The following is a 16,055-nucleotide window of genomic DNA, read 5'->3' as shown; positions in this document are numbered from 1 at the left end:
GTCTACAATTCCAATGGAAGAGACATAATTACTCTTTTATGGAAAAAGTATTTCGAGTTTATTTTGTCCTCAAAAATAGACCATAGTGAACAAACATTCATGTTAAAAGATTGGCCTTTAAAACCCGACTCAAATCGTCCTTATGAAGGGGGACAGCCATTAGTACAAACACACAAACTGACGTTGTGTTTTATATGGTAGATAAGGATGGACATGACACTATAAATAACCCACTGAACAAATCTGGTGTTGGACAGACACAAGTAGTGCTGAAAGTGGAAAGGAAACACGATCTTATCCAATCTGTAAATTACCCAACCAAGATTGCTCCAAATGGTATGTCCTCCCTCTTGGACCTAATAACGACGAACTTTCCATTTGATCGCTCTTTTTTCTCTTCTGCCCCCATTGGCTCTTATAATCACCTTTTTGTCAAGGCCTATGTGTCTCTGGCAAATGTAAGGGAACAACCCCAATGACATAGGATATGGCTGTTTGCAAATTGGCGAACTGGCAGGTACTTAAAACTGCCCTCTCACAAAAGGGTTGGACCACCATCTCCACAGCACCTGATATTCATTCGGCTTGGGAATACTTTCACAAAACTATACTTTCTCTTATGCTTTGGTTTATCACATCCCTTCTGTGGTTTTTCTCTCCATCCTCTAAACTTCGACAAACTGAATGCATTGTGGTGGTATTTGCAGTCAAGCAACTTGCATTTTCTGCATTGAAAGCAAACCCGACTCAAGTTAATGTTCGTTCATTGCGCGACTCACGGTTGTGTCCGTGTGTGTCCATCCTGAGGCAAAGCAGAAAACATTATCGTTCAAATCTCAGGGCCAAACTCTCCAACCAGTCTCCTTCCTCTAAGTCCTGGTGCCGCCTGGTCAGGTCTTTCCCTGAATCCCGTCAACCTCTAAGGCGGTCTTCTACCACCTCATTTCTGGTGTTGCACCTTCTGCTCTTTCCGTGCTTCATCCCCCAGGTTTCTGCAGGGCTCACATGGTACACCATCAACCCCCTTCTGGTTAAACTACCTAAATACAGGATTTCTGCTCAACTCCGCTCTGTTGTTCCTCTTTTTCACACCTGTGGAACCAACTTATACATCCTCTTCAATCTCAATCTTCCCTCTGCGTCTTCAAGACAGCTGCTCACCACCATCTCAGATCATCCCCAATCCAAAACTATGATCTTTTCTCCCCTCGTTAACCCCACATCCCCCCCCCCCCCCCCCAACCCCAATCCCCTCCTCCTTCCAAATATTTCCAGCTTTCCCTATGGAGAGTCTCCTTCCATATCCATCTTGTTAAGCCCATGCATCAGTTCCTGACCCCCCCCCCCCCCCCCCCACATTCCTCCCCACACACATTGTTTGTCCACCTTCATCTGGCTTGGCCTTCGGCTCTGGTGCTGGTGTTCTCACTGCTGTTCCTTTTGTCCTGCTGCGTCCTGATCTGTTCATTGTACTCATACTAGCTCTTCCATGAGCCTCGACCATGTATACAAAAAACGCATACTACAGACTATGCCTGAGATGAGGCAGAATGTCTAAACTCTGCCTTTGCTTTCAAATCCCATGCACCGAATCCATTCGTTTCTGTCCCCATCTTACTCCACTGTCAACGGTGCTCCATGTCCTTCTCACCCGAGAACGTAAAGAAAGTTCTACCCTTCGTTATTCCCCTGCTTTGGCAATGAGACTGGATGGCATCGGTGCCCATATTCTCAAATCCTGCTCTGTCATTCTCGCCTCCCCCTATCTGCCCTATCAGTCCTTATCCTTTCGCTGCTTTCCCGTTGTAAGAAAGTCAACAAACATAACTCCCTCCCACATGAACGGCACAAAAACAGACCCTACCAATGATAACAGATATGAATCAAAATGATAACAGAATGGCCCATCCAACTCAGGTTTGGCCTGCTGAAACCGATTTGGCCTGCTGAAGCTAATTGGGTAATCGTTAGGTTAAATCGTGATTGGTTAGAACTGTCTCCCTTGATATATCTCAGGCATTTTACACAGTCTGGCATCGTACGTTGCTTGCCAAGCTCTCTTCCTGTGGAATAGAAGGTCGCCTGAGTTCTTGAATTTCTGCCTTCCTCCACTCACAGTCAACATCTGCCCATCAATGGAGCTTTCTCGTTCCCTCTCCCAGTGGAAGCTCGATTTCCCCCAAAGCAGTGTCTTTTCCCCCCAAAGCAGTGTCTTTTCCCTCAAAGCAGTGTCTTTTCCCCCAAAGCAGTGTCTTTTCCCTCAAAGCAGTGTCTTTTCCCCCAAAGCAGTGTCTTTTCCCCCAAAGCAGTGTCTTTTCCCCCAAAGCAGTGTCTTTTCCCCCAAAGCAGTATCTTTTCCCCCAAAGCAGTGTCTTTTCCCCCAAAGCAGTGTCTTTTCCCCCAAAGCAGTGTCTTGTGCCGAGGCATATGCCTCGTCCATATCATTGACCTCTGCAATGCTTTGCAATTGACCTCTGCAAAACCCTCTTCTCCTTTTTGCAGATACCTCCACATTGTGTCGTACAGTTACCCTATCCCTCTGCTAGACAAACAGCAGCTCTCTCTCTCTCTCTCTCTGCAAATCAGGAAATTATTAAACTTCATTCTAGTAAATTGACCATGTCCTTCAATTCTGGAAGGTCTCACTATCTCACCGTTTCACTGCAGAAAGATCTTCAAACAAATCCACCTATCTGTTTCGTTGGTCATTCACTGGAAGAAGTTCAGTCTCTTTAACTTCTCGGCCTCACCATCAGCTATGACCTTTTCTGGGCCAACCACATGACAAAGCTGGCCTAAAAAGACAGCCACAGACTGGGTATCCTCCATCGATCAATTTCTTTCCTTGGAAAATCAGACCTACTAACAGTCTACGAGACCTTTGTCCATATCACAATGGATTACTGCTCTCTGTTTGGGGCTGGTGCACCAGCTTCACATTTATCTCCTGGATTCTGTGGAATGGAAAGCTCTCAAAATTATTTGACACTGCCATGATGAAGCTGAAGAACAATGTTTGTTGCTCTCACATCACAGGCAGCAGGTCAGTGGTCTCTCTGTTTTCTACCATCGATTTCTCCAACATTGCTTCCTCTGCTCTCTGTAGTCCGATGCTACCGAGCAACTGCAGGATGCTGACTGGAGTGACTGCACACCACAACTTTTTTTACCACTCACTACTCTACGATACCACCTTCTTGCGCTTTTTCTATCGCACGCTTCCAACCAGGACTTCAACCAAGCAGTGTCTCTTGTCATCCCAAATTCTGACCATGATCCCAATTACCTTAACGAATCTTCCCGAACTAAACAATTTTGGTTCCTCGTTTCAGTTTCATCCCATCCTCTCTCCTATTTTCCTGTTCGTTAATTCACATGACGTTTATCCCACTGTCTGTTCTACCTTGTTCTTACATGAGCTTCGCTCCTTCGCTCCTTGTACCATGCTAAAGGCCTGCTCTTGTTACGTTTCCCCGCCCGGGGATGAGCCGGCTAAGTCAACCCACCTCGTCTTATTTAACGTCATGGCAGGGGCTCAAACTCAAGAACCTGAGATCTTAAGGCTGCCACCTTAACCGCTAAGCCAACACCAGGGTTGTAATAGCACTGCAAACCAAACCCGTTGGAGCTTACAATTTTCTGAACATGTGACCACATGCAATGCTTGTGTAAAGGAATTGTGTTTTGCCAATGTGTAATGGTCATTTCCCTAGGCTACTCGACTCATTAGTCTAAAGAAGAATATTTATTGGTGCATGCATCAATATTGAAACCTTTTTACGTGAAAACTCTCAGGAACCTTTGCTAATCTGTTTTCATGTCTTGAGGTCATTTTGTTCCTTTGGACCCAGAACGTTTCACAAGCCTCTTGTCTTATTGGCATTGTTTATTGAACTCTCAGAAAATAACATTCAAGGGAAGGAAACACTTTATCCCCTTCCCTTCTCAGTGCTTTTGAAGCCCGTGGCTTTTTAGAAGATGTATAGTCATAGCATTTTGAACTAACATCCATCAGCTTTTTACTTTATTCTTATTCAGCGCAAAGAGCTCACTTCCTATTCAGCCTGCTCTTAACTGCCCCAGGGATGAAATTGCAGCTGCGGATCGTTCCGTCAACATCAAGAGCTTTGAAAATAAAAAATAGTGAAACAAAAAAACGTGATTGCAGAAATGCTTCCACAGTTAAGCAGGATCTGTTGAGCTCAATCAACACCTGCAGATCGTACTGCGAATAGCTGTTTTCTGTAAAAAAAAATTAAGAACAGAATAAGAGTTGAATCTCTCCATGTCCAGCACGATGTTTCTTGTGAAGGAAGAATGCTGTGGACAAACACAGGTACAATTCTGCCTGATTTTTCAACAATTGTCAAATGTTGAGGAGGCCAAGAGGCTCCAGTTTTGCTACTTAGCTTATTGCATTAGTTCTCCTTTTCATCTCATTCTGCACATTTAAACAGTGCTAGAGAAAGTTGAAGTGGCAAGGAAAGAATGCTGTGGACAAACACAGGTACAATTCTGCCTGATTTCTAGACAATTGTAAAATGTTGAGGAAGCCAAGAGGCTCCAGTTTTGCTACTTAGCTTATTGCATTAGTTCTCCTTTTCATCTCATTCTGCACATTTAAACAGTAATAGAGAAAGTTGATGTGGCAAGGAAAGAATGCTGTGGACAAACACAGGTACAATTCTGCCTGATTTTTCGACAATTGTCAAATGTTGAGGAGGCCAAGAGGCTCCAGTTTTGCTACTTGGCGTATTGCATTAGTTCTCCTTTTCATCTCATTCTGTACATTTAAACAGTAATAAAGAAAGTTTAAGTGGCAAGGAAAGAATGCTGTGGACAAACACAGGTACAATTCTGCCTGATTTTTCGACAATTGTCAAATGTTGAGGAAGCCAAGAGGCTCCAGTTTTGCTACTTAGCTTATTGCATTAGTTCTCCTTTTCATCTCATTCTGCACATTTAAACAGTAATAGAGAAAGTTGATGTGGCAAGGAAAGAATGCTGTGGACAAACACAGGTACAATTCTGCCTGATTTCTAGACAATTGTAAAATGTTGAGGAGGCCAAGAGGCTCCAGTTTTGCTACTTGGCTTATTGCATTAGTTCTCCTTTTCATCTCATTCTGCACATTTAAACAGTGCTAGAGAAAGTTGATGTGGCAAGGAAAGAATGCTGTGGGCAAACACAGGTACAATTCTGCCTGATTTTTCGACAATTGTCAAATGTTGAGGAGGCCAAGAGGCTCCAGTTTTGCTACTTGGCGTATTGCATTAGTTCTCCTTTTCATCTCATTCTGTACATTTAAACAGTAATAAAGAAAGTTTAAGTGGCAAGGAAAGAATGCGGTGGACAAACACAGGTACAATTCTGCCTGATTTTTCGACAATTGTCAAATGTTGAGGAGGCCAAGAGGCTCCAGTTTTGCTACTTAGCTTATTGCGTCAGTTCTCCTTTTTATCTCATTTTGTACATTTAAACAGTAATAAAGAAAGTTGAAGTGGCGAGGAAAGAATGCGGTGGACAAACACAGGTACAATTCTGCCTGATTTTTCGACAATTGTCAAATGTTGAGGAGGCCAAGAGGCTCCAGTTTTGCTACTTAGCTTATTGCATTAGTTCTCCTTTTCATCTCATTCTGTACATTTAAACAGTCATAGAGAAAGTTTAAGTGGCAAGGAAAGAATGCGGTGGACAAACACAGGTACAATTCTGCCTGATTTTTCAACAATTGTCAAATGTTGAGGAGGCCAAGAGGCTCCAGTTTTGCTACTTGGCTTATTGCATTAGTTCTCCTTTTCATCTCATTCTGCACATTTAAACAGTAATAGAGAAAGTTGATGTGGCGAGGAAAGAATGCTGTGGGCAAACACAGGTACAATTCTGCCTGATTTCTAGACAATTGTCAAATGTTGAGGAGGCCAAGAGGCTCCAGTTTTGCTACTTGGCTTATTGCATCAGTTCTCCTTTTCATCTCATTCTGTACATTTAAACAGTAATAGAGAAAGTTGAAGTGGCAATGGAGAAAAAATTGCCTGTCCACTTAAATATGGACATATCTTCAGCATCTACCATTGAATAGCATGCAAAAACAGTTTTTCTTTGTTTACAGCCGGTCTTAACACTAACCGAGGACATCGTGACGAGCTTGAGCGTCCCCGGAGAAGCTCGACTCACGGTGCAGGCTGCTGCAGGACCCGTCGCTGTACAGCACAGTCGCAAGGTCCAGGTTTATGGTACGTTTGCTCTAAGTCTCCCGATCACTGAGACATCCTATTCACACTCAGAAGTCGATCACCGTTATAACGAGTTGAAAGCGAGAACTTCTAACGGACACGTCACCACTATGATAAAGGATACTTGACTGAATGTGCAGGAATTGACTGGCTGAATGTGCGATAGCAGGCCTAATATTCGTGAAAAGACACTGTGGGATGTTTATAACATCTAACAAGAACCAATGCTGTCAGGCAAGTCCTCCAGCTTGATGTCATTCCGATGGACGGTGAACACATGGCAGGACTGGGATTCAAACTCGGCCAAACAGCTCACAATCGAGTGTGCACACTTGTAAGCAATCCTAGCAGAACCTAATGCTATTACACAAAAAAGAAGTCCTAATTTTGGAGAAATTAAGCTTGGGATATCTTTATTTTGCTGAAACTGGTGTGATAAGTTGGACAGCCATAAAGATAAGCTTTAGCCTCCTCTGAGCTGTTTAGTCTGGATTGAGTTCCTCAAGGAAACTAACTAAAGTAAGCCAATGTATGTGGATCCGTATGTTCTTTCCTTATGGACCCTAAATGGTCGAATTTATTTCAACCCCTTCTTGTGAAACTCCCAAAATCCAGGATCACTGCTCACTTGCACTCATTCATTCCTCTCTTTTGTTGCCTGTGGAACCAACTTCCATGTTCTTTTCAATCTCATTCTTCCATCCAAGTCTTCAAGACAGCTGTTCATCACCATCATCCTAAATCCAAAACCATGATCTCGTGCCCGTTAAACCCCACATCATCCCCAATCCCTCCTCCTTCCAAATTCCCAGTTTCCCCTCCTGAGAGACAACTCGGTATCCATCTTGTCCACTCCATGCGTCCTCTCCTGCCCCTCATTCCGACCCACACCCATTGTTTGTCCAAGTTTCCCTCTATCTTGGACTTGAACTCTGCTGTTGGTGCCTCCTCCTCCCCCCATTTATCTTGTGCCTGCCAAAACCTGAAAACTATCTTTATGTTCCACTGTAGCCATTGCTCTAACTTATGTCATCAATTATGACTTTGACATCAGCAATACTTTAGAGATCCTAATGTGGTCTAACTATTTATTTTTCTGCTCGCATGTTCACTTGCTTAATCACAATAATTGTGCTCTATAGTTTCAAAGATGCAATTTTAAGACGATTGCAGCTACTTTACCGTGCGATTCATCAATGTGTGTGCCTTCCCTCGGATGGACGTTAAACGGGGTGTCCCGTCTGCCAGCATTAGTTGGTGGACATCAAATTTCCCACAGTGTCCTTCGGGAAGAGTAGGCAACTTATCGCCGGCATCCTGAACAAATTCCAAATTCCTGCCCGAACATGCAGGGGGCACTGTAACTTGGTGGCTTCACCCATTATTAGGTTGAATAGTTTGCATTATGATACGCTAGCAACAGTACCCGCCCTATGGGCGGGGCTTCAATTGGGAAGCCCAAATGAAAAGGCAAAATATCAGAAATTGAAGGCTTGTTTTATTTTAAACGATTCATATAAACATCCGTTGAATCATATCACACGCAAATCATCAAAATCGAAACAGTACATGGCGCCCATTTTGAAAAAAGATTGAATTCTGCAAAATGGAAGCGGCCGCCACACGTCTTTCTCAGTCGCACGTTTATGTGTGAAGAGTGCGCGCCGAATCTGTAACACGAAAGCGGCCGCTACACCTGTTTCTCAGTCGCTTTCCACACGCTGCCATGTTACTTTGGAGCCACACGTTTATATAGGAAGAGTTCGTCAGGAGTCGATCTACTCTCTCCTGGTACGTAGAATAAACAGTATTTGTAGAATTTCAATAAAATCCACATCACTGTTCATATCGGTAAATATGATTCCATTGTGTTTGGAAAAACTGGAAAATTGGAAAACTTGGAAAATTGGGAAAAAATTGGAAAAACAATACGTATAACCTATTTGACTCCAAGGTGTCCCAGGAATACCCACCCAAAATATCGTTGCGATCGGTTGAGCCGTTTTTGCGGTACCTTCGAACGGACAGACGGACATTTGATGAATTATAGTAAGAAGCAGGAAATTTGGTTGTTATGCTCTTATATAGATACTCTTCAAATCCAGTCGATTAGCCAACTCGAAATTCAACATGGCGTCCATTTTTTTCAAGATGGCCGCCAAAATGTGCCATTAACCTTTTACCTCTGCCACCGAAAGTGAATGGAGGTTATGGTTTCAATATTGTCTGTTTGACTGGTTGTCTACACAACCCGGTGTACCCCGTATCCCGGTGTGTACCCCGGTTTAGAATAGGTACACCATATCCCTGCGCATCATAAGAGGCGACTAAGGGTTGGCACCAGGAAGGGCATCCGGCCATAAAAACATTGCCTCAAACAGGGAACCATGATTGTCATGGGGCCCGCAAGGCTAACCCCCGCTCTAGCGGGGAAAATGGCCTTAAAACGATCATTCATTCATTCATTTTGACTGGTTGTCTGTTTGTGAACAGGATATCTGAAAAAGATGTGGACTGATTTGGCCAAAATTTGGAAGAGAGGATGAGTATGCGACACGGACGAATTTATTAGATGTTGGTGAGGATCTGGATCTGGATCTGAGAATTCTTTAAGTGATTCTTCACCACTCAGAGATAGGGCTAAAACCGATATATAGCATGATATCTCAAAAAGTTATGGACAGATTCGGACGAAACTTGGTGGATGAGTTGGGTAAGTGACAAGAACAAGCCAATTAGATTTTGGATCAGGTCCGAATCCAGATCCGGCCTATCAGCGGGATACAAAACGTAAACTCTTCATGCTGGCAGACGTATGCTCTCTCTACCGAGTGTCGTTCTAGTTAATATTTAATTTAAAATGTACGAGTATCAATAGAAAATCATAGAGCTGCATATTAAATGTAAGAGGTACTTCAAATTTTGAATGTATCTTCTTAAAATAAATTGAGAATTTTTACGACCTCTTATAGATAATATGTAGTTCTGTGATTTTGTATTGATACAATCATACTTACAGAGACTTTTTGCATGGTGGGAGGTTCGCCAGATCTACCTTTGACTTGGCAATCTAGGTCTCATCCCTTCCCACGATCCTCTTCAACTTAAACGCCCTGACCTTATCAATATCAGTGACTCGACCATGTTCATACATAATGCAGGTAAAGGCCTCCAGATCAATGCATAAGCTTGCCTCTGCATCCCAACATGATCCCAGTTCTGTGAAGACCTTCTGGAATCTGACATTCTTTGAAATATAAATCTTTGACTTTCCTATATTGTCGTTGGAAGATATATGTATGTATGTATGTATATATATATATATATATATATATATATATATATATATATATATATATATTTATTTATTTATTTATATATATATATATATATATATATATATATATATATATATATATATATATATATATATATATATATATATATATATATATATATATATATATATATACATATATACATATATAGTCACGTGAAAAGTAAGTACACCCCATGTAAAGTTTTGACTTTTTCAACATATTTCAACATACAGCTATTTGATCTTCATTTCAACAATATTGATAGATAAAGGTGATATAATATAACAAATATCATGAAACGTTTACATTTTGTAGTCCATTGTATAATTTAAATAAAGATGAATGCAAATTTCGCATGTGGAAAAAGTAAGTACACCCCATGAAATGTTTTTTAAAATCTTTTTAACATATGTGGACATATCAATATTTGAACTTCATTTAAACAGTATCGATAGATAAAGGTTATCTAATTGAACAAAAAACAATGATAAATTGACTTTGCAATAATTTATTCAACAAAAAATTAATAGAGATGCCATTTCCTTCTGTGAAAAAGTAAGTACACCCTTGGCTCTAATCGGTGGTATTGCCCCCTTTGGCAGAAACAACCTCAAGTAGGCGTTTCTTATAACTGTCTACCGGTCTCTGACATCGACTGGGAGAAATTTTTGCCCACTCCTCCATGCAGAATTCTTTCAGCTGTGCGATGTTTGAGGGGTTTCTTGCATGCACAGCTCGTTTCAAATCCCCCCACAACATCTCGATGGGAATTAGATCCGGGCTTTGACTTGGCCATTCCAGAACCCTCCATTTCTTTCTTTTCAGCCATTCCTTGGTGGATTTACTGGTATGTTTAGGGTCATTGTCATGTTGCAAGGTCCACCTTCGGTTGAGCTTCAACTTTCCGACAGATGGCCTCACATTATACTCAAGCACCCTCTGGTACAATGAAGAATTCATAGTGGATTCTATGATGGTGAGCTGCCCAGGCCCTGATGCAGCAAAGCTGCCCCAAACCATAATATTTCCACTACCATGCTTTACAGTTGGTATCAGGTTCTTGTGGTCAAATGCTGGCTTTGGTTTTCACCAAACATGTCTTGTGGTACTGTGGCCAAATAGCTCTACCTTTGACTCATCTGTCCAGAGCACATTGTTCCAGAAGTGCAGGTCTTTGCCTCGGTGTTCATTGGCAAACTTTAGTCTTGCCCTGATGTTCTTTCTGGACAGCAAAGGTTTCCTCCTGGCACACCTCCCATGTAGATCAAATTTGCGCAGCCTCTTTCTAATGGTAGACTCGTGCACTTTGACATCAACAGTGGCAAGAGCTACCTGTAGGTCCCGTGATGACATTCTGGGGTTCTTAGAGACTTCTTTCAGCATCTTGCGGTCTGCTCTCGGGCTGAACTTGCTGGGGCGGCCTGGCCTGAACAAGTTGGCAGTTGTTTGGAATCTTCTCCACTTGTAGATGATCTTTCGGACAGTCGAATGATTGATTTCAAATTGTTTGGAGATCTTTTTAAATCCCTTCCCAGACTCGTAGGCATCTATAACCTTCTTTCTGAAGGCCTCAGAGAGCTCTTTTGATCTAGGCATGGTGACGCCGCACACTTCAACAACAAAGAGAAAAAAACAAACTAAATGTCTGAGGTTTAAATAAGACAGGTTCCTCCAAGATCCTCTCTAACGATGTTCTATTTATTTTTACCTGAGCTGGTGCACCTGATTCTAATTTTCTGTATTTGAAGTAGTGATAAATGTCGGGGTGTACTTACTTTTTCCACATGCGAAATTTGCATTTATGTTTATTTAAATTATACAATGGACTACAAAATGTAAATGTTTCATGATATTTGTTATATTCTATCACCTTTATCTATCAATATTGTTGAAGATGAAGATCAAACAGCTGTATGTTGAAATATGTTGACAAAGTCAAAACTTTACATGGGGTGTACTTACTTTTTCACGTGATTGTATATATATATATATATATATATATATTGTTACGGACCGCGGATAAGATGTTGTTTTGCTGAGCGGATGGCACCACGGCCCTAACAGTTACCCCGACTAACCCGATTCCCGAACGTTGGCCGAATCGCGCCACAGATATTCAATGGGGAAAAGACAAAAGCGAAGGATGTGAAGAAGAAGAAAGACAAAGGGTAAGGAATACAAATATAATTTATTTACTATATACAGGACCAAAAAAACCAAGGAGAAGGAAAGATAATAAAATAATATACAGAAGAACTCAGGGACACAGTGCAATGCCAGCTTACCTACAGTCTTAATTAATACCCTGGGACAGAACAAACAAAAGACAGACTCACGCGGGGAATGATGACAGGAATGGCAGGAGGTGGATGGCTGGAGGGGGAGGAAGGTCCAGCTGGAACCGCAGCACGGTCGGGTCGGGGATGAGCAGCCGCCGCCCTCTCTCTATCGGCGCGTTTAGCAGCCGCCGTTCCACTCTCTATCGGCGCGTTTAGCAGCCACCGTTCCTTCGCGGCCTCGCTCGAAACTGCCGTCAAGACCCCGAAGCTGCTGGGGCTGAAGCTGCGGTGGCTGAAACTGCTGTGGCTGAAGCTGCGGTGGCTGAAACTGCGGTGGCTGAAGCTGCTCTTCCAGGGATCCCTTACTCAACTCTTCCTCAACTCAACTCAACTCAACTCTCTCGCTTAGTCCAACCACACACTCGGCTCTTGCGCGCGCGCTTTTATAGCGCCTCAGGCGATCAAGCCGCTAGTGTCCAGGACACGCCCATCGGTCAGCTCGCCTTGGGCCTGATTGGTCGGCACGGCCCTCTGGCTCCGCCCTTAATGATGATGGGCGGGCACGCCCTTCTTCCCCGAGCTGAGCACATGCTTAATGGCGGAAATTGTAGTTGGCAGTAGAAGTTTTGGGAGTGGGAATGGGGAATGAAAGGGGATCTATCTATTTGAATTCGGTGCAATGGAGTATTAAGTTAATGGAAGACAAGGCCTTACCCTAATACACATAATAAGGATATAGCTGTCAAAAAAGATATATCGTGTCCTGCATGTATGTTTTATGGACTAACTACGGGAACGCCCTTTGACCTTTATACAACCACAAACGGAGGGAGGAGGGGCGATATTTTAACAACAACCTTTACAACAACATTTTACCACAACAATAAAAAAAAAACATTCTCATATCCACAACACTGCACCCTCCTCCCCTTAGGCACGTCCCGGGCCTATAACTTTTACCTTAGTGTGGCACGTAGGTGTAGTTCCCTCTACTTTTAACCTGACCCTGAGTGTGACAGTTTTAAAACACCAATAAATATGTCCCGCTGCTCCATTGCACCCTACCTAACAGATTCACGCCCATAGCTAACGGAATTACAGAATGGTCTTCAAACTATACATTGACGGTGGGGAGCATTATTTACAATGACGTTACTTTATTTACAAAACGTAACCCAGGACCTGTGATTGTTCTTTCTGGGGGGGGAGACAGTCTGCTCTGCATCAATGCACCATGAAAGCACCCAAAACGCACCAATACACCCTCAAGCACCAATCGGTGCACAGTCATCACTGTTCATGAAAATAAAAACAACAAACAAACCCCAAACCCTGCTGGTGGTCTCTTGCTCTTCGGCTCCCTCTGCTGGCTATTACTATCTTCCAGGTGTTGTCATCTTCTTTGCCGGCGGCCTATTTGCAATAAAACTTGCACAAAACGTATCCATTTTTTATTTTATTTATGGCCCACAGGGCCGACTAGTGTGGTTCACCTGTGGGGCATAGGTGCCCTGTAACCAAGGTCCACCAGCAAGATCTCGGGCCTTCATGGCCGGTTCCAGCAGAGGGGCCATGCCCCAACCCATGAGGTCCATAAGTGGTGCTCAGCCACAGACATGTGGTCCATAATGTGGTGCATCGATGCAGACAGCTGGTTCTAGGAGTTCCGGGCGCACAATGGCGGACTCACGCACGCTCCCCTCGGCGCCCAGTGGCGCACAGGTCCTCATGTGGGAGACAAGGGGGGAAAAGACAGATGAGCGAGGGGTAAGGTCTCAAGGGTACACATCAATCAAGGCAATGCAAGGCGAAGTGCGTACGGAGAGCGAAGTGAGAAAGCTCGTCCCTACCGTACGTCACCCCCCTTGTCACCTACTCTACCCTTGCCCTTACCCCATATTTACAAAATTTACACCTTTACAAATTCGTCACTACTGTCACGTCTTCCCCATATTTCCCCTACACCAAATTCGTTCCCACAATCCCTCTAACCAAATTTGCCATCACCAATTCATCATCAATCCTCATAAGGAGGGAGAGATGGAACACAAAGCACAATGTCACACCCACGTCATGATGCGTCTCACAATCCAAACATCTGCACAATAAAAATAATAAAACATGGCATGGTGTGGAGTTATGTCACCTCAGGTGAGTGGATGTAGATGGTGCGAGGAGACTTCAATCATACTATCCTCTAAATGACTTTAACACACTTTACACTACCCTGGGTCTTTCCCTGCCAATCCATTGGCCAACTTACACTATGGGTTCTAAAAACCAATTCCCATTGACCAAACTGGTGCTTCTCAATTTGGGGTCTCACTCCCCCGATGCAACTCCCTGTGCCCTTGCACAATTTCCGGGCTGGGGCGTGTAGCTCTCCCAGCAGGTCTACCCACCTGCACACCTCCACCACTGTAGTTGCCTCCGAGCTTACCTGCTCCTCACCTAACCTATCTAACTGGGGAAGGCCCCTCCTGGCTCTGTCACCCCTCGGTGCCCTCTGGCACTGGGCTACCCGGGTCCGTCCTCCGGATCCTCGGGCCCCATCCACAACAACTCTACCGGCTCCCAGAGCCCACCTGCGGCCTCACCTGGCCGACATCCTCACAGTGGTGGAGTGCTCAACCAACTACACACACTAACAGGCTACACGCCCAGCCATTTCCACGTCACTAATGCACCCATCGAAATACCATTCTTCCACCACGCACCACAGATGCCAATATCCAACCACAATTTACCTGTACCCTCTACCTAACACTTACACTACCCTCCCCAGGTATTCGTGATGGGGTCCATCCTCCTTTCCCCCATCCACACCTTCGCACCATCCACTCCACTCCACAGTTTCCACCATACTCACTCCACGACCATCCATTCCAATACTCCATATACTCCAGCCCATTTATTCCATACACCTGTTCTCCATTCACCTGTTGTTGCACACCTGTGCAATCACACCTGGTGCCACCTGCACCCTCCTTCCTTCCTGGACCATTTGGTCAGCACAATACACATCACTATCACTCACTCAAACACTGCTCCATACACCTGTTCAGTTGCACACCTGTGCAATCACAATACAACTCACAATCACAATCATTTCCTCATACCCTGCTCAATACACTTTCGATCCTCACACACACGGCATCATCTCATCTAACTACTCCCCTCTGGAACTTGCGCTTCCCAGTCACCCCTTTAAACTATTGCGCTCCCTCGTCATTATCATCCAAACTAATCTATCTGCGTCCCCACTACAGGTATTGTTGTCACTACCTAACCTTAACGTTACCTATTGTCAATCTCTAAGTCCCTATCATTATATCCTAACCCTCCCGGGCTAGTTTTCACTGCCATAAACCCCATAAAACTAGTGCTCCTTTGCCCCCGCTGTGAGAGATGGCAGAGTTGCCATCCCACCACATCGGGTATCTCTCACTACCAATTTTGCACATCAAATTTCAACCAATCAAAAATTTGCCAATCACTACCAATTCTATTCACTTTTCTAAATTTCGGGCCAAAAACACTATCCTCATCACACGTCTACTCACTTGAGCCTCTCGGTGCGCCAATTCATCTCCAAAGCCCGGCTTCGCACAGCCGAGCAATGAATACGGGTTGCTTGGTGCCGGCGGTTGGATCCGTCCGGCATTCGGTGCAGGGAAGGACGCTTACCCGGGCCGAGATCCCACGCACCATCTCGGCACAGAGCCGTCCAATGGCCCGATCTCGACCTGCCGGAACGCCTCAACAAAAAGGGGTCGCCATGACGACCCTTCCTATCGGGCTGCCCGCTCCGCCTAGTGGAGCACGGACGCGGCCGTTCAAAGCGCGGCCCGGCGTGAATCCCGCACGTCGGTTCTTTCGAAGCCGCCACGGATCCCCGCGGCACGCAAAGCTGCCCGGTTCGCACCGAAGGCCCGATTCGGCTATACGTCGCTCTAACCGCTAACCCGGTTACCGTCGATGCTTCACCTGCATGCTTACACCCCGCAGCCTGTTCCTTGCTCATACATCCAGCTGTCTCCATGCTCTTTGTCATTGCACCTTCCCTGACACACCCAGGTACACTCATTCCGCTCACAGACTTTGTCACACACCTGACCACCGCACACCTTTGCACACACTCTTCGTTCGCACACCTCACCAACACACCTCTTCGCACCCCCTCCTCGGTCACCTCCTCTGTGACAACCACAGGTGTGCTC

The 16,055-nt window shown here is 44.5% G+C and overlaps 1 protein-coding gene across 1 annotated transcript in view; it reads left to right on the top strand.

The window, feature by feature from the left end:
- Positions 1 to 16,055, top strand: part of LOC144890851 (VPS10 domain-containing receptor SorCS1-like) — a 244,620-nt gene that overhangs the window by 200,981 nt on the left and 27,584 nt on the right. The window contains exon 6 of the mRNA XM_078772716.1: positions 6,113 to 6,236. Coding sequence (XP_078628842.1) covers positions 6,113 to 6,236 — 124 coding nt within the window. The remainder of the gene's footprint in view (positions 1 to 6,112; positions 6,237 to 16,055) is intronic.

This window comes from Myxine glutinosa, chromosome 2 (assembly GCF_964187855.1).
Source record: "Myxine glutinosa chromosome 2, kmMyxGlut1.1, whole genome shotgun sequence".
Lineage (NCBI taxonomy): Eukaryota > Metazoa > Chordata > Myxini > Myxiniformes > Myxinidae > Myxine > Myxine glutinosa.
The sequence above is the reverse complement of the archived record's forward strand: the minus strand, read 5'-3'. Positions and strand labels throughout refer to the sequence as shown.